Here is a 19,899-nt window from a genome sequence, read left to right as displayed (position 1 = left end):
TACAGTAGTCCAGACGAGAGATGATAAGAGCGTGTACAAGGAGTTTGGGGGTCTCTGGGGACAGGTAGGGGCGGTTTTTGGAGATGTTGCGTAGGTGAAAGTGAAAGGACCTGGAAATGTTCTGAATATGAGGGGTAAATGAGAGGGCAGAATCAAAGGTGACGCCAAAATATGCTACCTTTTAATGAAGGCTACAGTGTTCTCCCCAGGCCCTTCTAGCTTGGCGCACCACCCGGCATTTTTCAATAGTCATTCGACTGTTTTTGGTTGGTTGCTGATAAGTTTGGCCACAATACAGGGGCCACCACCCACCTACAGCTTCTTTCCACCAAGCTTAAAAAAATTTATTTGGAGAATACTGGGCTTTACATTGTCTAGGAGACGAATTTTAGGAGCCTTATCAGATCATCATTTATTAATAACTATAATAATATTCTAATAGTTCAAATTTCTCTTCCGTTCTTCATCCAGGAACTTTCATCACGGAATGGGAAGATGGGGCTAAGGTCTGCGAGTCTTTCCTGAGTGGTGAAGAATCTACATACAAAACTGTGGCAGATCAGATGGTCATGGTGGCTCAATTCTATCGGTTTGATGGCTGGCTGGTCAACATTGAGAACGTGCTTAGTGTGAGTCCTGCTTATTTCTACAGTCTTTTTAGGGGATATACTCAACTGTATTTTTATGTCATGTATCTTAAGGCCAAGTTTCTGGATGGGCAAGGAAGTCCTTGCTTGGAACTCGCCAGCACCACCATCATCACCTTTTTGCAGCTGTCTGTTGGTCAGTCATGTAATCTGTTGATTCCTCTTTCTCTCCAGGTTGTCCTCTGTGTTACTATTGACTGGTCCATGTACTATTTATTGGTTAGCTTTCTATCCCTGTTGGCTGTCATTCATGTTTTCATTCGGTGGTCTACGGGCTAGCCTCCCTGTCTTCATTGGGGGACCTCATTGCCGCGGCCTGACCCCCGTGTTCTCGTTGACTGCCCCAGTGTCTAAATTGGTTGTCCCTATTAGCTGGCCCATGTATTAGATTTAGGTTAGCCTAATAAGTACCCTTATTGGCTGCCATTCATGCCATCCATATCATCGTTATCTGGTCTTAGTATACCTTAGGGCTGGCCTCACTGCCGTCATTGGCAGACCTCATTGCCATGGCCTGACCCCCAGTGTCCTTGTGGACTGCCCCAGTGTCTAAATAGATTTAGGTTAGCTTAGGTATCCTTATTGGCTGCCATTCATGCCGTCCATATCATCATTATCTGGTCTTAGTATAAGTATGGGCTGGCCTCAGTGCCTTCATTGGGAGACCTCACTGCCAAGGCCTGACCACCAGCATCGATGTTGGCTCCCTCAGGGCCGATGTTGGTTCTCCTTCAGGTCCTTATTGGCCAGTCCTTGTTATAATTTTTGATTGATTTAATATGTCATAAGTCATAAATATCCGGTCTTCATTTCCTTATTGGCTGGCCTCAGTGTCTCAATTGGTGGACCTCATTGCCACTGCCTAACCCGTCTCCTTATTGGCTGGCCAATGTATTTTTCTTTTTTTTATTAGTTGGCTGAAGTATCCTTATTGGCTGACATTCATGTTACTATTAGCTTCTCTTAATATCCCTATTGGCAGACCTCATTGTCCTGCTTTCTTACTGGCTGGCCCATGTATTTTAATTTCTGGTTGGCCTAAGTAATTGATATTGGCCTCCATGTCATTATAAGCTGGCTTTAATATCCCTAATTGTTCCTATTGTCATTGCCTGGCTTTTGTTTCCTTCCTGGTTGGCATTTATATTAGCTAGTCTCAGTGTCTTCAATGGCAAGTTTTACTGTTATTGACTGGCTTCTGTTTGCTTACTGGTACGCCTCAGTGTCATTATTGGCTGACCTCAGTGTAGGTATTGACTGACATCATTGTCAGTAGTAGTATCAATGTAATATCTCTAGGAGTTACATGTCTCAGTCTTAGTAATAATAAAAGAAATTTACAAACTTAGGAATTACTTAGAGAAGTAAACTAGTCATTATGAATATTTCATATCTTCCATCTCCAGTCAGCAGGCGGGGCTCTTTAGTATTTATTTTCAGGGCTGTGAACATATAGACAATTAAAAAGCTTTATGCCTTCTTTCATGTCTAGCCAAGAGCAGTAGCCCAGGTCCCGCTCTTCCTTTCCTACTTAACGGAAAAGATGCATTCTCAACTTCCTGGAAGCCTGGTCCTTTGGTACGATAGTGTGATCCATACCGGGGAACTGCGATGGCAGAATGAACTGAATGATGAAAACAGGTAAGTGTTAAGTGGAACAGAATTGGGTTTTCCCACCATGATGGTGATGATTGTGTTATAACTGTTCATTTTTTTTCTCATATCTGTAGACAGTTTTTTGATGCTTGTGATGGAATTTTCACCAACTACAACTGGAAGGAGGAGCATTTACAGCGTATGGCGGTGGAGCCCCGCAGGACGGATGTCTACGTTGGGGTGGACATCTTTGGCCGAGGAGACGTTGTAGGAGGACAGTTTGATACCTTCAAGGTAAATGTCTTGTGTGGGTTCAGATCTTGTTGTGTAAATTTTGCTGCTTTGAAAGTTGGGATTGTCAGCGATTTACAAACTAAGACTCCGGACCTCCGAAAAAATCTTCAGTCTGTGCCAGGATGACTCGCGCCAATAAGAAACACCAAATATGTAAACTGTTCCACCCGGAACGTAATATATCAAACCTGGGAAGGAAAATAAACTAAATACTTCTAATCCACTTTTTAACCCTAAATGTGTCTGATAAGCTAAACTCCAAGCAAAGTGCTCTTAGATTGTAAGCTCTTTGAGGCAGGGTCTGTATCTGTCTGTCATTTGCAACCCCTATTTATTGTACAGCGCTGCATAATATGTTGGCACTATAAAAATCCTGTTAAATAATAATAAGTGCTAACTACACAAGTATCTTATCTGCCTATGGTTACCCTGTCCAGCCATTGTTGTGATTTATAAATCATTGCCGGGCAATGCAGCTAAATGGTGATATTCTCTGTTAGAGTAAAAAAATACAGTGGTGTCTCTTCTTTGCCTTCTGATTGGATAATAAAGGAGTTCCACCTCTGCCTATTGATTGGATGATAAGGCAGTCTTTTCCCCACCCCTGCGGATCGGACAGCAAACTCAAGTTATTAAAACTGAAGTTTATTTCCCTATATTTTGTCTCCTTTGGTTCTTTATCACTGTGAAATTATTAAATAAAACCTTTCTGTTCCCAAGACCTACCCAAAGTTAGGCTAAGTGATGTCATTGCTTTAATGTGTTCCACGTAGAGCATGGCTTGCATTACATCCCAGTACATTCCAAATAACTAATATTTTAGGCATTGGTGGATTGAGTTTAAAATTGGAGAAAAGCAATGGGGCACAGTTATTGTCAGCAGCAGCCAATCATGTTCACCTTTTAGTTTATGGAAACATTATGCAAACATTCTGATTGGTCAGTTTTAGCAACAACACATTTTTGAGGGGATAGGAAAGTTTTCTTTTTCTCCATTTGTGATGAATCTGTCTGTTATGCTTCTGACTATCAGTCCTCATGCCAACAATGCAAACTCTCTAAGCTCAATTATTCTCCAGTCCTTGCAGATGATTCGCCAGTATGGCTTCTCGTCAGCGCTCTTTGCGCCTGGTTGGGTCTATGAATGTTTCAACAAGGAACAGTTCCTGGAGAACCAACACAGGTGAGACCATGGATCTACCAGACAGTCTATGACAACATATTAATTGGTTGTATGAACTCTTAAGGCTCCGTTCACACCACGGTTATGCGAACTTGTTTTTCATTCTGTAAGCAACTAATTTGTTTTAATTGACCTGCTAAATTTTACCGATAAGACCTTCAGAACAGAGCTCGTACATTCATGCATTGCAATGCAGTTCAAGGCAAGGTGTGAATGTAGACATTCACTGTATTTGATGCTTTTTAAATGGAAGAGTTTTTTCAGCAGATCAGCTAAGAATAGACAGGTGAAAGCTCAATCTAGTCTTAAATTCCTGTTTTCTAGTCGTCAACACCTGGAATCCTCAATACCTTGTATTTCACATGTAATATTTGTCCATTCCTCTGATCTTTCCACAGGTTTTGGTTTCTCTTGGAGAAGTATCTGTACTTACACAGTCTCTGCACCCTTCCTATCTGTTCCTCTTTCTGTCTTGGTTATGGAAAAAAGAGATTTTTCTATGGAGAGGTAAAGTGTGTGTTAGATATTTTAAATAAATATAGTAAATACTGGCGATTAGCATTTATAACTCATATCTGTCCTTAAATAAATCCAATGAATTGCTTTGCTGATATAATAGCACAAGGACCCTGCTGAGTGTTAGTAAAGGATTTCAGGGCATCTGAGTTTTATTTCATTAATGAGTCTGATATTTCTTGTTATTAGAAAATCCCTTTAATTTATCATATCACCCAAAAATTAAAGCCAAAGTCTATTTTATTATGTTTTTAATGAATTACTTAGAAATTTATTGGAGGGCTCCCATTACTATTTTGCCCAGCAATAAAAGTGATAAATGCAGCTCTGGCTGTAATACTTACCTTCAGCCCAGTGCTGTTACCTGAAGATTTTACAATCCAGTGTTGTTCCTTCTCAGTTTTGAATTGGATCCATTGACAACCTCACAGGATTTCAGGCAGCATCGACAGCTTTTTTTGCATTTATCAAACAGATATAAAATATAGATTTAATGGTAACAGACTTAAAGGGGCCAGATAACAGAAGTTCCATGTCGGGGGTTCAATAAACTTAGATGATAAACTTGCTTTTTCTTGACGGTGTTTTTCTAACTTTGATATTCATTTCATGTTTGATCCTTATTCTGCTTCAGGTTGAGGATATTGGACCCTGGTTTAATCTAAGTGCTCAGGAGTTGCAGCCGCTGTTCTCTGACGTGGAGCTCGATGAAGGCATCAGCTATGTTAAGACTCGGGTTTGCCCACAGCAAGCTTGGAATGGAGGCAATTCTCTCCTGGTGGAAGGAAAATTATCTGCAGACACCAAAGGCGTTTCTGTGAAGTGAGTCACCGGACAGCTTTAGTATACTTGCTGGGTCCCGGGTGGAGGGGCCACTGTTAAGGAACCCATAGGTTGAGTATGCATTGAGTATGCATGTACAGTCGGCCCATCTCCGGATAATCTCCTCCATGGAGGCTTCCCATTCATATCATGAACTATGTTAGCAATACACAATCCAGACTGACCTGGAGAAGTATAAGCAAATAGGAAGGTGAGGGGTGGGTATTTGCAAAATTAGACCGATTGCTCAAAGCATTTTTTAATTCTTGATATAGTGCCAACAGAGCACATTTAATAATTCATGGCACTAACTGTCCCTCGCAGGGGCTCACAATCTAATGGTTATACATGGAGTTTGATTGGTTGAACTGATTTGCTTTGAATAATTTTAAATCTCTCATCTGTACAATGTTGTCGATTGGTTGGTAGGTTGTTCTCTCTACATGTTCCCACCCCTGAGAAGCTTTTGCTGTCCATGGTGTACAGGCTGGAGGAGTCGCCCAATGTTGCAGTATCACTAGAGCTTTCTACTCAAGATGCCCCAATGTGCAGCATAGAAAGTGTCTCCGAACTGACCGGTGAGTGGGTTAAGGCTAATGGTGCTCATTCTGTCACCACAAAGTTAGAGAAGGGTAACCTGTTTATTGTTATGTGAACATCAGATCAATGTGTTGTACAAGAAGGTCACTTTTGCACATAATTTCCCATACATTCCCAGATTGAGTTATAAATCCTTTAAGGTGGTTTATTGAGCTTGGTGGATATCTGTCAAGTGTCAGAATGGCAGACGCATTGGGGTAGATGTAATAGAATAACCCATGGGTAGATGCTGCATGTGTTGGGGTACAGAGAACATAACATACAAGGTAAAGGAGAACTTGCAGGTATTGTTCTGGAGCCATCAGGTCAGGCCAAAGCTTTAGCAGCAATAGGTCAGCCTTCCAACAAACTTTAAGGGATGCGAGGTGTAGATGAAGTTTATTTCCCTATATTTTACCTCCTTTGGTTCTTTATCATTGTGAAATTATTAAATAAAACCTTTCTGTTCCCAAGACCTACCCACAGTTAGACTAAGTGATGCCATTGCTTTATTGTGTTCCACATTCGCATTACATTCCAGTACATTCCAAATAACCAATATTTTAAGCATTGGTGGACTGACTTTAAAATTGGAGAAAAGCAATGGGGCGCAGTTTTTGTCAGCAACAGCCAATCATGTTCACCTTTCAGTTTATGGAAACATTATGCAAACATTCTGATTGGTCAGTTTTAGCAACAGGAGCCATCAGGTCAGGCCGTAGCATTAGCAGCAATAGGTCAGCCTTCCAACAAACTTCAAGGGATGAGAGGTGTAGATGAACAACGCAAAGGTCAACTAATATTTTAATCCTTGTCTGATGGGGTTAACACTTGGTAAATATGAACATTTTGTTTTGTATATTCTCCCTCTCGTCATATAGTGCAGCATCGAACGCACACTCCAACATCCCTCCAAAACCCTCCTGCATTCTTCACAGACCCTCAACATGGCAAGGGTTCCGGATGGGTAAAAAGGTCGGTATAATAACCTTAATCTGTGTGCAGCCAGGTGCTCACCTGTTCCTAATTTGTTTTAGGAATCACTACAGGAGCTGCTTTATAAATAGTTTTTATGGAGTTTGCAGGCTTTATTGAAAGTTATGTTGGAACATTGGTATTGTTAAAGTGTATTTAGACCAGTCCTTTGTGCAGAGCCATGGGGCATCACCTGTTGTTAAATATTTCCTCTTAGGTAACACAAAATGAACCCATAATGGTCATAGTGAGGGGTTAGATATTATGTGTCTTTGCAAAGTGGCCATATCGACCTAGCTTTACATTCCTTGCCATTGCTCCCTCTTCGTTCCTTCTTCGGCCACAGCCGCTCCTCTAAAGTCCCGTACATGTGTCTAATTTCTGTTGCTGGAAACGTTCTTTTATGATTTTTATTCTATGGAGAGGGAGGAATGAGCAGGAAGTACCTTGGTGCATCCTCCCCCATGGTAAAAATCAGTGGTCATTCTTAGTTCGTCATTTAGTGATCTACCTCGATAATACACCAAATGATGTGAGGGGACGGCTGTATACATTTTAGGCAAACAGCCCTGATGAAGGGGACTCTGCCCTGAAACGTGTTTAACATACATATCTGTGAATAAGATTGATCTGCTTCTCTTCACTTCTCTGCACTCTCTCCAATCCCACAATGTCCTTTTTGTGAACTGGTGCCCAAAACTGGACTGCATATTCCAGATGTGGTCTGACCAATGCTTTGTACAGGGGCAGGATTATGTCTCCATCTCTGCAGTCTATTCCTCTTTTATTACAAGAAAGTACTTTACTAGATTTAGATATTGCAGCTTGGCATTGCATGCCGTTATTAAGTCTATGATCTACCAGAACCCCCAGATCCTTTTCCATTTCTGACTCTTCCAAATGTATTCCCCCTAGACAGTGTAAAGTATCCATCTTGTTAGCCATTTGCCACTTGGCTGCCCAATCACACAGTACATCCAGGTCTGCTTGTAGATTATAGGCATCCTGTATGGATTTAATTCCATTACATAGTTTGGTGTCATCTGCAAACACAGAAATGGTACTTTTAATCCTAAACTCTATATCATTTATAAAGATGTTACACAGTAAAGGTCCCAACACTGAACCCTGGGGTACACCACTAATAACCTTAGACCATTCAGAATATGAATCATTAATTACAACTCTCTGGATGTGATCTTTCAGCTTGTTCTCTATCCATTTACAGATTGACTTTTCAAATGCTTTAGCAAAGTCCAAGTACACTATATCAACTGCTACTCCACTGTCTACCTGTTTACTTACTTCCTCATAAAAAGAGAGTAAATTTGTTTGACAACTTCTGTCTTTCTTGAAGCCATGCTGACTATCACTTATAATAGAGGAGTTTCTGGTAGAAAATAATATGTGGTTCTTTATCAAACTATCAAGGACGTTTCCAACTATGGACGTTAAACCAACCGGCCTGTAGTTACCTAATAATGACTGCTCCATTTTTGAAGATAGGAACCACATTGGCCCTACGTCAATCCATTGGTAAACATTTAAATATGTAATCATCATTTCAGGTATTATGAGGTGCAGCTCAGCGGATGTGTCCTGACCAGTTTATCGGTTCGTTTTTCTAACCTGACGCCTGACAAAGAAGAGCAAAACTTTGTATGTCGCATAGGAGAAATAAGGGTAAATATTTTATATTTTTTTACAATGATGAAATGATTTTAATGTTTTGTGGTTGGCCGTTGATACACTTCATCTTCTTCTTAGGCTGTTGATGTTTCTCTACCTCCACTTCGTCCCGTGCCACCTACTGACCTCTCCCTGTCCCATGTTCTATGGCGTAGGGATCAGCAAACCAATCAGCTGTTTATCAGCCTAACCCTCCACTGGAGCCACAGTATGAACAATATCCGTCACTTTCGAATATATTGCCGTGGCGTCACATGCCACCGAGCACCAGACTCTAAGGCTCACCTTCTTGGACTGGCACATGCTTGCATCTACCGTGTAGTTGACCTGGCCGTGCCCGATCCATGCCCACCAGCCCCGGGAAGGTTGGAGTTTACAGTGCAGCCAGTTAATAAGGACACTCTTGAAATCTTACCTCCAGAATGGGGGCAGCTGGTTTTAGAATTTGTGGAGCAGACACAAACTGAGGTCTAACCAGGCCGGAATTACCTCTCAAGACAAGCTGGTGCTGTTTTCTTATACAGGGTTTATTGTACTAGTTTTCCTTTAGCCTTATGAGAATTTATATATAAAAAACGCAAAAGTTCGGATAAATTATACTGTTTATCAGTTGGTTCTGCCATTGGGATTTGGCTGGGGTGGGAAAAGTTAACAAGAGGAAAAATTCCATCTTACTAAAAACCTTTTACAATCATCAAAAACATGCAGTGGAAACAGCAGAATAATTGGCTGCTGTGGGACAATAAAGATGTTTTTATTTTAGGCTGAAGCAGTCACCTGACTCGCGGTGATGCTGAACAGCGCCCTGGAATTAGCACGCAACTTTTGAGTTTTTTCCGTGAAGCCAATAGTAATAATAAAAAACAACAACCGGCAAATTGAAATAGCGCAATACTATGAAATACAGATTTTACAGATGTGAGTGGAAGAATATCATAAGTAGGTTATTGAAGTTCTCAGGTGAGGCTCTGAGGGGAGCTAAGGGCTTTAAACAGAAGTCTAGGGCAAGTGTCTGGGACGGGGCCTCCAGGAACACTGTTAGATTTGTTGTAAATTGGAAAAATATAACTTGGTTCCTCGGAGGCGGTGCTTTAAATGTTCCACCCCCATGGAACAGTGTTTGCCATCTAGTGCAAACATTTTTTTACCACTTTCAACTATCTGTGTTTGAGTTTCCAAACATTTGCCATAGTCCTGTGAACAATAGCAAATGCTGTTGACTGTCTCCTGACCTGACTAAAGCTGCTTGGTATATAAGGTAGCCCTAAATGACTATAGTCTTGCCAGGTGAGCTTGGGCACTTTTAGGTTTCCCTTCCAGTGAACTGGACCCTAATCCAGGCTGAATGGTAACCGATATCTAAACATCTCCTAACACCCAGCTCTAACCAAGATTTGGGTCTACATTTCTTCTGTGTTTTTCCCAGCACCAGCCTTGATACATTTCATCCTTTGTACGGAGATTTGTCTTTACTATTTTATACCCACAGATGCAAAATATTTAATCCTGATCCTATTTTTTACAACTGTATGAGAATTATCATTATGAATTTCATATAATACCTGGAATAAACATTATCCTATTGGTGAATTCTTTTTTCATTCTCTGTTTTGGTACTATAGTCAACATGGAGGTTGTTTTGGCTACTTAAATGTATGTAGCTTTTTCCCCATCTACACATGTGAACAAATATATATTCTATGTAATCATTATATATTCTATGTAATCATTAAAGCCGAGCTCCAGCCTCTTGCTGCCATTAACTCATCACCAAATCATAAGTTTGGTTTGCCTAATCCTTTAATTCAAAACTCCATTCAAATGTTATCACAAAGCATGGGCCATCTAATTGGGTGGATATGTATGTAGGAGGAATATGGATATATAGGGGGAGATCCCAAAAATAACCATACCGAGGCATTTGGTCTTCTTATGGTTTTGGTGGACATTGAATGTCTTCAACAAATCGACTTAGATGTATGTAAATAAATGCCTACAAGGATGACACACTGGGCCTGACTATCGTGGGAGAACCTAGGTGATCCAACAAACCCTTAATGAATTTCTAAATAGTCATTTGCTATTAGTTGGCAAATGTTTTTAGACTTGGACCAGATTCATTCCAGGTTAGCTGGGTCATTTAGGTTTTCCAATTATAGTCTATCTTCAGTCTTGGAGAGTTTTAACTGCCCTAGCAGTATTCCCGAGTGTGGCTCTGGGTTCATTTTCAGTACTAAAAGCGGTAACCCCGAGCCAAATTCAGGGTAGCATTGTAGAGGACTTACCTGATCCCGAAGAGCCCACCGTGTCCTCTCATGATCAATGAAACGTGTGAGAATGCGAGGGAGTGACTGGTAGAAAATTTCAACAGAAAGGAACTGCTTTGACATTCAACTTCACTGATATAACGAGACCACCAGTGAGGTTAATATATCGGGCCCAATGCTTGTCGATGAAAACATCCTCTGCAATGTTTTTAGGGCTCCTGGCTATGTCATTGCCAGCTCGCCCAGGCTGTGTTCTGCAGTCAAAAAAAACTTGAAGCCCACCTTCAAATTCAGAATTTGTTGGCCTTTAAAATATCTAAAGCTCCACCTAAAAATGCATCACTGCAATCATTATTTGTATATAATTAGGGGGCTCATTCACACAATTGTCTTATTGGCTCCATTCACCACCTGTTTTGTCCCATGTGTCAATGTACGCTCTCAACTCACCAAAAAAAGGTACATGCACCACTTCTGTCAGAGCAACACAATACACATAGCATGCAATACAAGTTCCCAGAAAGGTGTGCACCACACCAATGCATGCTAATAAATAGTGTGGAGGTAGTGGGTCCTAAATGTATTTTTAATTGCATACAGAGTAAGTACATACATTTGCCCTGATATCAGCCTCTTGTATTCCTTGTACAACAGCACTAAAATAGGAGAGGAAGAAGCAGTGCAAGGAATTGATGTGTTAAAAAGGAACAAACATCCTTTTAGAAAAAGAGAAGTGTGATAGAGTAATGAGTTCATCACTGTGCTGCTTATTCTACCACTGTCCATTCACAGGGTTGGCTCCAGGAAAACTTGGACTGTAAGGAAATGGGCTAAATGATGCTGGTCCTCATTGATTTTTTGGTTCCCACTAGAAGATTTCCTCCCACCTCTTGCTCTCATGACATCTTTGAAATGTAGAATTTCTGCCTTCTCACTGTCTTGGTACCAGTAGTCACCAGGACTTGTTTAGGGATATATCTCCCCAGTGGAAGAGAGACCACAATGAAAGCAGTGGTGGTCAGCCTAGTAGATATAGGTGCCTCTATGTCAGCTTCAATAATCACAAAAGGACTGCATATAATATTGTAAAGAAAACTGTCAGAGATGGAAGACTTACCAAAGTCAATGGTCAACAGAATTGATTCAGGAGGCTGTTAGAGACCAGGGACCCGTCACATGGGTCATAAGAGTTCACCCTTGCCATTACAGCAAACAAAACCCACGTTTGTGATCCTTACAACTATTTTGAAAATTACTGGCACCATTTTTATATTCCTCTTGGCAAGAGGAGGAAAAAATTCATATAGTGAAATGGTCAAGGTCGTATTTTACCTTTGCCTCCCCCTACTTCGGTCTCATGCCGTTTTAATGATTTACTATGTCTTGTACTACAATGTGTCTATGTGGCTATCTTGGTACTAGAGCCAGGTTTTGCTTCCTTATGCCAAAGCTGCCCCACTGATGACTAGTGATCCCGAAACTGGTTAGGAAAGAAATATTCAAAAAAAAAGAGGTGAAGGAAAAAACTTTTCCATGGAATAGATGGGCAGATACAAGGAGATCCTTGCATTCCAGGACTTCTGGTACGTTTTCTCTTTTTGTAAGGAGAACAGTGAGCAGTAGAGTGGGGACATCACCAAATCTCACTCCAAATCTGCTCTGAGATAATTTCGCCCTGCATCTATACAAGACAAATGACGTATCTATTTTCATGAGGAATTTAAGACATAAATTATTTTTTTCACCAATTGTAGATGTTCCTATATGATATAAAATCTTATCTTTGAGTTCAATTCTACATTAACACAACTTTACATTGTGGGTCCCATGGCATTTTAAATACCCACCTATCTGGCCTAGATATTAGCACAAACAATGAATACGTTGAATTTATTATACATCTTAAATTTGGGAGAAGAAGACACTTTACAGATGGAATCCTCAACTCTCGACCTTGAAGGTCTGGTTTTTCACAAAGTAAAAGTACTTGTCCTAAAAGCAAGTTATTGATATAAGGAGTAGTTGACAAAAAGTCACAGAATAGTTGATAATAAAGTTTATAATAAAGTTGAGGATCACTGCTATAGAACATACAACTGGAGTCTTCTGTAAATAAATCACAGGGTGGCTTCATAATACAGAAAATCATTATTTGCCACCCTTTTTCTTACAAATCACCTAAATTGTGTTATAACCTCACATAAAACTCAGTTTTAGAGTAGAAAGTTTTTAAAGCAGATATTATTGTTGCCTGTGTTCTTGGCAGGATCTCATTTCTTGCATAGTCGAGGTGTAACCAGCAAATAAAAATCTTTGATTGAGAAGGAACTAGTTGTATAGTCAGGTTGGTATTTCTGTTTGTTTATTTTATATTTATATTGTTGGGAGGATTGTGGAGACCTTAGGCAGCACCAAAAGCCTTCTCTATTTATATCTATTTATATTTATATAAAAAAAGAGTTTGGGGTGAACTTTGACTTTAAAAATGATAACTTTGGAAATGGCTTCCATATTTCTGAAGATAAAGTAGCATGTTGTGGCTTTTCTTATATTTTCTTTTTTTATTTTTTAATATTTCCATCCTTCCAAATGAACAGTATCTTGCCTACAAGGTTCTTTCTAGGTCATTTTTATAACATACCTTTGGTCTATAAAGCTTGTAACCACTCCTTTGTCTCCAAAAACCACTGCCTGCGACAAACCTTGGAAGCAGCCTGTTGTAATAGGAACATAGGGGCTTCCACTTCCACCCTCTCAGTACAATTCTAGTTGTCTGAATGCTGAATTACAATCAAGAATGATTCAGAACAGCATTACATAGAAGTGACAACCTAAAATGTATAGAGTCGATCAAACACAAAAGGTAAAAGTCAAGCCAAAAGTAGCTATAAGAAGAGAATTTCCATTTCTGTGAACCTCTGGTAAATCATATTTTACCTGCTTGATAAATAAACTGTTCAATGAGTTGGATACTCTCCACAGTGTGTCTAAGACCAAAAGGTATTCAGATAGAAATGATCAAGCTAATTAAGAAGATTTATCTCAAATTCAAAGTGAGAGGAAGTCTATCCAAAGTACCCCCTGGGAAATTGTACACGTAGCACTCCTTTGCAGAATATTCATTCTCTGATTGCTGAAGCTTTGGCTTCAATGCTTTCCATATTGCTAACATATAACAAGTAGCGAGAGAAGGAATCCTGACCATTACCAGATGCTTGTTTACAACTTTAAAAAGAGCAGCACATATGGGGAAATGTTTATAAAGCAGTGAGTCTATAATTCACCAAACATTCACTAAAGGCAAATTGTTCAGATGCATGTATTTTCAATCCACATGCTGTTAAGTCATGGACTGAATGCAGTGCGAGATGAAAGAGCCAGCACATGAAAGCTTTTGTCCAGCTATTCTCAAGCAGGGCTCTGTGTAAGCCCAGGACTCCTTCAGAGCAGAGGTCAGCAAACTTTTTTGGCCACTTGGCCATTTCAGGGGTAGGCAGGAGACCAGACTCTTTCAAGTCACGCCCTAATGGCTCCGCTGCCCACCAGGAAAGCCCCCTGAAGGGAAATCCCTCCCTTTCGCAATGCATACGGAGGAGAGGGAATATTTCCTGTTTACCCCGGCAGCGGAAGCGTTAACGCCGCACATGGTAAATAGGGAAAGGAGCCACAACATGGAGGCTCAAGAGCCGCCTGCGACTCCAAAGCTTCTGTAGTTTGGTTTAGCTCCGACGTGGGTTGCCAGCCTGGATTAGGCCAGATTGGCCGGGGGGGGGGGCTAGGCCGGAACAAACTACCAGCTATCTGGTCTAAAGGCTGGAGTTTGCCAACCTCTGCTCTGAAGGTTCCCGGACTTTCCTTGAACTGTGGCTGATTGACTTCATATTTGATGAAGAATGCAAAGTTTTGAAGCAACATGGAAGCAAGCTGCATGACACTAATGATCTATAATTTTATTTGGATATAAAGGAAGCATTCCAGCCACAAATATTAAGGGGCATTCTTTTTACTGGCCACCAAAGTAAAAGGCTTTGTTCCACTGCCTTCCAATAAAATGGTTTTAGCAGGGGTTCCCCAAGACCCAAATGTAGTTTAAACAGTTCCTCAAGGGTAAAAAGGTTGAGAAAAGCTGTTCTAGACAAACCACATTTTGTCTGGAGAATGCAGTCTACCAGTTTGCTCTCTCTGAAATTTCCTGATGGGATGTTAGTGATGGATTCTCCTGTAGATTTGTGGTTTGACTTGACCTTTTTGTGTGCTGGATATGCCATCTTCCATGCATAATAAATTTAAGGTATTATTTACCACCAATGAATACCTGGTAAAGCCACATTATGCTGTTCTTCTTGCACCCATCAAAGCACCTTTGAGTTAACTTTGTGTTAGGGAATCGTCTATTCAGAGTCATTGGGCTTAATTAATCAAAGCTCCCCAAGACTGGAGACTATCATGGAAGAGCCTGGGGAATCCAGCAAACCTGGAATGAACCTAAAATCGTTTGCTATTTGGCACACATGTTTAATTCTGGACAGGACCTACTACAGGTATGCTGGATTACCCATGATAGTCAATCTTCTCCAGTCTCTGAGAGCTTTGATAAATCAGGCCAAATGTCCTTTATAGTATGGAATCACCTTCACACCGAAGAACAAAAGCCATTTTGTGTCCAGTACCTCTCCTCTACACTTTTAAAAGTACATAGGTAAGACAGAATTTTAGCAATATGTTCAGAATGCCAGTTTGACACCCTGCATACTTTCTCATGTCTGGTAAACTGAATTCCATAATATGTGGTCACCTTTTCCCTGGATCCAGTATTGTAACACTAAATCACAGCCCCCAATAAATCAACTCTCTAGATAGAGTTTTATTTATTAGAAAATAACATAATGTATTTTTTTCTAGCTAAACAAAAACATTAAAATCCTTTTTTTGGAAAGTGTATTGCTATTTGTCCAAGGAGAACAAGTTGTTCAAGTATATCCCCGGAGCCACCAAAGTCACTCAGTTTTGACCTATGGAAACGGCTCCTGGTTTTGTAACAAATGTTAACGCTTCATCAAAAATAGTCATAGTTGTTTGTTCGATAGTACTGATAAAAAAAATATCAATAGAAATTAAGATATTGACATCTCTGGGACTAAAGGATCAACAATGTTAGGGAGGTCCTTAGAATCTAACGAGTAGGATTGTCTTTTAAGGGTCTCGGCTTCCAGACAGGAATGTCTAGAAACGGGCATGCACTCCGGGCAGTAGGCAATGTGTCCACCAGTTCTCTGCACGGTTACAAAGTCATCCCTCTCATTGAGTATATGGCTGATGAAGCCACAAGAACGGGAGGCTGGGTAGTGAGCAAGACTATTTTCCATGGAACAAATTTCAATAGAATGTCTTCTGGCTTCATCCAGCCATGAGGTGGTTTTTCTAAGGGCACCATGAGCATCAACACTGTAGAACTTCTTCATGTCCTTCAGAACTACATTGTTGCTGTTTTCCAGTTTGACCTTCTGGCTTAACGAGTAAGCCGCTGAGTAGAGTCTTAATGTCTCGCATGCTTTTAAGCTCAAATGTTTTTTACAAAGAGATGTACTCAACAAATGTGTCCTTTCTTGGGCTGATGATGGTTCTTTTAAGGAATACCTGTTTGTTTGTTGCGTAGATCCCGGACATTGGTGAGTATCATGGCAGTGTTGTGTGTATGGGTTGCGTTTTTCCAGATCACACAAAGTTCTTTCGGGCTCCTTTGGTTTTGGAGCATTTGGCACCTCCACTGACGATTGGCAAATGGGTAAATTCACGACGAGATGGTCCACTGTGTCGCCATTTTCATTTTCCTTACCATCTAACAGCATGTCAAAGGAGTCATTGTGGATCGCTTTCTGAAAAGGCAAATATAAAGATAAAAGGTGAGCAGTTTCCACAATATATTCTCACACTATTTTGTTGTTAGTATAACAAAAGTGAGAAAGAGATACCCTGTGATGGGTGTTTTTACCTTGTTGACAGGGGATGAGTAAAATCTTTGGATGCCATAGCTATCCAAAACTTTTGGGTGTTTTAGCATAACCTGCTTTTTTGTGGTTCCTTACATAGTTAATTATTGTGTAAGGCAGTTTTGTAAAGGCCTGGAGAATGGGATCACAGTGTACACCAGGGCTATGCTATCCAAAACCCCCTTCAAGTATCAGACATTACCCTCCCCCTTATTCTTTTTTTTATTTTTGTGAAGGACACCCAAAGTAGTTGTTGGTTGTAACATTTTTCCCATAGATAGGAGTGAATAGATACATCCTTGAAGAATCCTGGTTTCCAATCACCAATCAGAATGTCTTCTTTAGTCACAGACAGTCTGACTATTAGCTTGCATGTTTATGTACTAGCATACATTACAATATCAAACCTCTGAAGCAGGCCTCCCATATTATAATCTCTGCACAATGTCCCTTAAAGTTACCAAATTTAATAGAAAGGGTAACCTTGACAATCCCCCTTGTATCAAATTCAGATGCTGGCGGTTCTAAAGGTGAATGTAAAGTCATATTGCAGAGTGTATACTAAGGATTTACTTTTTTCAATATTACTACTTTTTGCTTTACATAATTATTTTACAGGTGGCATTTTGCTCTGCTTTAACTTGCCTAACTTATTTTTTATATGATATATATTCGATCTGTTGAGCCTAACAAAAAAGGAGTCTATATTATGCATATGTAGCAAAAGTGTAAACTGACCCCATGAAATTACTAATGGAACTCTTTAAATTTACACTGCAAATTATCAACACAATAGTAAAACCAAGGACTGAAATGCCCTTACCTGTCTTCGCAGCATTCTGTGAGCGGATGGTGATCTCATCGGAGCGGTGAGTTTTGGTATGAGGCTTTCCGACTTTTTATCATTTGCAGCAATCTCTTTTCGACCACAAATGGCATCATTTGACGGACACTGAACATGGATGCTGGAACCTGAACAGTGAAATGGGAGAAGTTTATAAACATCAAAGGAGATTCATGACATTAAAATGGCTCCGTTTTAATAACTCCCCAAGACTGTAGAATATAGAATATCATGGTAGAACCTGGGTGATTCAACAAACTTGGAATGGATTTCTTAAACACCATTTGCTATTAGTTCGCAAAGGTTTTCAATCCTGGACCAGATCTATTTCAGGTTTGCTTGATCACCCAGGTTCTCCAATTGTAGTGTATCTTCTCCAGGGTTTGAGAGCTTTAACAAATCTGACCCTTTGTGTTATTTTTTTAGCAGCTGAAACTTTATTTGGTTTGAATATTACAAGCAAAGCAATGACTTCACATGAAGCAAATGAACTTTTCCTATTTGCTCCCTTTTGGTCTGTGGTCCCTTTTGGTGATGAAAACGCTAATTGATTTTGGCAAAAACTTTATGAGCTGATATCTTTACTATGCAGAAGGTAGAGTTATACAGATAAGGAGAAAGGAGGAGATAGGGAGATGTCCAGGTTCTTTGTAATGCATAAAGTAGGAAGGGCTGACACCGCGTGTTTAGGAATCCAATACCAAAAATACACTGTTGTTGTGTCAAGTAGGAGGGTAGCCATATTTCTGGAACATCAACAGCCTTCAGTCCTTTGTAAGGAATGCCAATTCTGGGCTGGCACACTAGATTCAAATTTATCTCTTGGAATTTTTTACACATCTCAGCCCTGCACCTGATATCCAAATGGAGCATACAATGACCATTTAACTGGTTTATGCAAATATAGTAAGCCATACAAATGAGAATTTGTCTCTCATCTGCACATTCAACACAGCTATTGCTTGGATCATGTGATACCTGATTTTTGTCTGACTGGTTTCCTTTTTGCGTGGCACTCCGCACAAGTCTCCCCTGTCTGTAACATGTAGCTGTCATTTGGCAAAGAGTGGGTTCGGCACACCGGTGGCTTTTTCACACTTAACAAGTTGCTGTCTTTAGTGCCTGGTGATTTCTGCTCCGGAGAAAATTCAAACTGAAATGCAAGCATGATTTGAAGATAAAAATCCAACAAAATATATCATCTGAACATATTTTATGTGTTATATTGTTGAAGTCTCCTCCTTTATGTCTCATTAAACCATTGTCATCTGGAAGAAAGCCACAGGCAGCAGTAATAGCACAACAGGTTTTTATTTTTTTCCATTCTATCTAAAAATACTCACTGCAAAAACCCATTGGGGACACTGGAACATTTTAAACATTTGGTTCATACGGCCATCTATAATTGGACTGGACACTGGCTAGCAAACAAAACATGTTGTTTGATGACCAGCATGCCTCAGTTTCCTAGAAAAGAAGTAGTAAGAGCATTGACCATGAATGAGGCAGGCTATTTATTACCAGTGTCCCTCAATGGACCCCCAGTACAAAATAGGGTACAAAAATTCTATTTTGCTCTTCTTCTTTGAAGGACATATCAATTCTTGAACATTAGGGACATCCAAGAGCAATTTAGGCTAACAAGACCACCTCCAAGCTCATGAAGATGCCCACTGTAGCTGGCATCAGAAGAGGCTAAAATGTCCCCTTGACCAAACATAAAGGTATGAAGAGAGGACCAGGTGGCAACTTAAGATGCCTGGAAAACAGTGGCCTGGTGCAGGAAATCCCAAGAAACACTCACGTCCCTGGTGAAGTGACCTTTGACAGGAAACGGGGGAACCCTACCCTTGAGGCCATTATCTGAATGATGCTCTGACAATCCACTTGGAAATAATAGAGTGGGAAATTAAGGGACCTGCGGCCATCCGGTAAAAAAGAGACAATAGACAATGGAAAAAGATCTCCTTTTTCTTAAATGAGGACATAGACAAGAATGGTACAATGTCCTGGTTAGGGTTAAGGCCAGAGATGACCTACTAAAAGAAGGTGCAGGTGAAATCTCAATTCAATAGGGCTAAAGAAAAACACATCCATTCTCCTAGAACACGACCAAAAACTTGTGGCATTCTGGACATGGTTATACCCAGGGCTGTCCTACAACTTATTTGTGTCTCTCAATAGATGTGAGAGTAATTACTTGGGATTATTTCTGAATATTTACAAAGAAATGAAGGTACCTTGGGCTCAAGAACACTGAAGACAATGTCATCTGGCAACGAATCGTCTGTTAGGGCTAATGACCAGGATTTTTCGGACAGAATATCTGAAGTCAAGGACAAGCCCTCCATCTCTGCTAATGGAATCTAAATATGGAAAAGCAACACATTTACATCCAAACCATTTTTTCCATCATGAGTAGGGAAGGAAAGCTGCTGTACTAGTGAAATTGTGCCTATTCTTTACAGGGTATGACAAGGATACGGTTCACTTTAGG

General features: G+C 40.3%; 2 protein-coding genes across 13 annotated transcripts in view; one reads left to right on the top strand and one right to left on the bottom strand.

Moving 5' to 3' along the window:
* ENGASE (endo-beta-N-acetylglucosaminidase) overlaps positions 1-9,891 on the top strand; it is a 17,154-nt gene extending 7,263 nt beyond the window's left edge. For all 9 annotated transcript variants that reach the window (XM_072403354.1, XM_072403356.1, XM_072403355.1 and 6 more), the window contains 10 exons: positions 472-629; positions 2,140-2,288; positions 2,378-2,537; positions 3,617-3,720; positions 4,119-4,227; positions 4,871-5,058; positions 5,488-5,636; positions 6,519-6,612; positions 8,181-8,295; positions 8,380-9,891. In XM_072403354.1, coding sequence (XP_072259455.1) covers positions 472-629; positions 2,140-2,288; positions 2,378-2,537; positions 3,617-3,720; positions 4,119-4,227; positions 4,871-5,058; positions 5,488-5,636; positions 6,519-6,612; positions 8,181-8,295; positions 8,380-8,775 — 1,622 coding nt within the window. In that variant the 3' untranslated portion in view covers positions 8,776-9,891. The remainder of the gene's footprint in view (positions 1-471; positions 630-2,139; positions 2,289-2,377; positions 2,538-3,616; positions 3,721-4,118; positions 4,228-4,870; positions 5,059-5,487; positions 5,637-6,518; positions 6,613-8,180; positions 8,296-8,379) is intronic.
* A 5,528-nt stretch (positions 9,892-15,419) lies between these two features.
* The window catches only part of CACNA1G (calcium voltage-gated channel subunit alpha1 G), a 64,934-nt gene continuing 60,454 nt past the window's right edge, over positions 15,420-19,899 (bottom strand). For 3 of the 4 annotated variants that reach the window (XM_072403345.1, XM_072403348.1, XM_072403346.1), the window contains 4 exons: positions 19,643-19,768; positions 18,381-18,555; positions 17,382-17,530; positions 15,420-16,444 (listed from right to left, as the gene is read on the bottom strand). In XM_072403345.1, the coding sequence (XP_072259446.1) occupies positions 15,683-16,444; positions 17,382-17,530; positions 18,381-18,555; positions 19,643-19,768 (1,212 nt within the window). In that variant the 3' untranslated portion in view covers positions 15,420-15,682. The remainder of the gene's footprint in view (positions 16,445-17,381; positions 17,531-18,380; positions 18,556-19,642; positions 19,769-19,899) is intronic. The other variant, XM_072403347.1, reaches the window with a different exon arrangement.

The sequence above is a fragment of the Pyxicephalus adspersus genome, chromosome 3 (assembly GCF_032062135.1).
Source record: "Pyxicephalus adspersus chromosome 3, UCB_Pads_2.0, whole genome shotgun sequence".
In the NCBI taxonomy this organism is placed as follows: domain Eukaryota; kingdom Metazoa; phylum Chordata; class Amphibia; order Anura; family Pyxicephalidae; genus Pyxicephalus; species Pyxicephalus adspersus.
The sequence above is the reverse complement of the archived record's forward strand: the minus strand, read 5'-3'. Positions and strand labels throughout refer to the sequence as shown.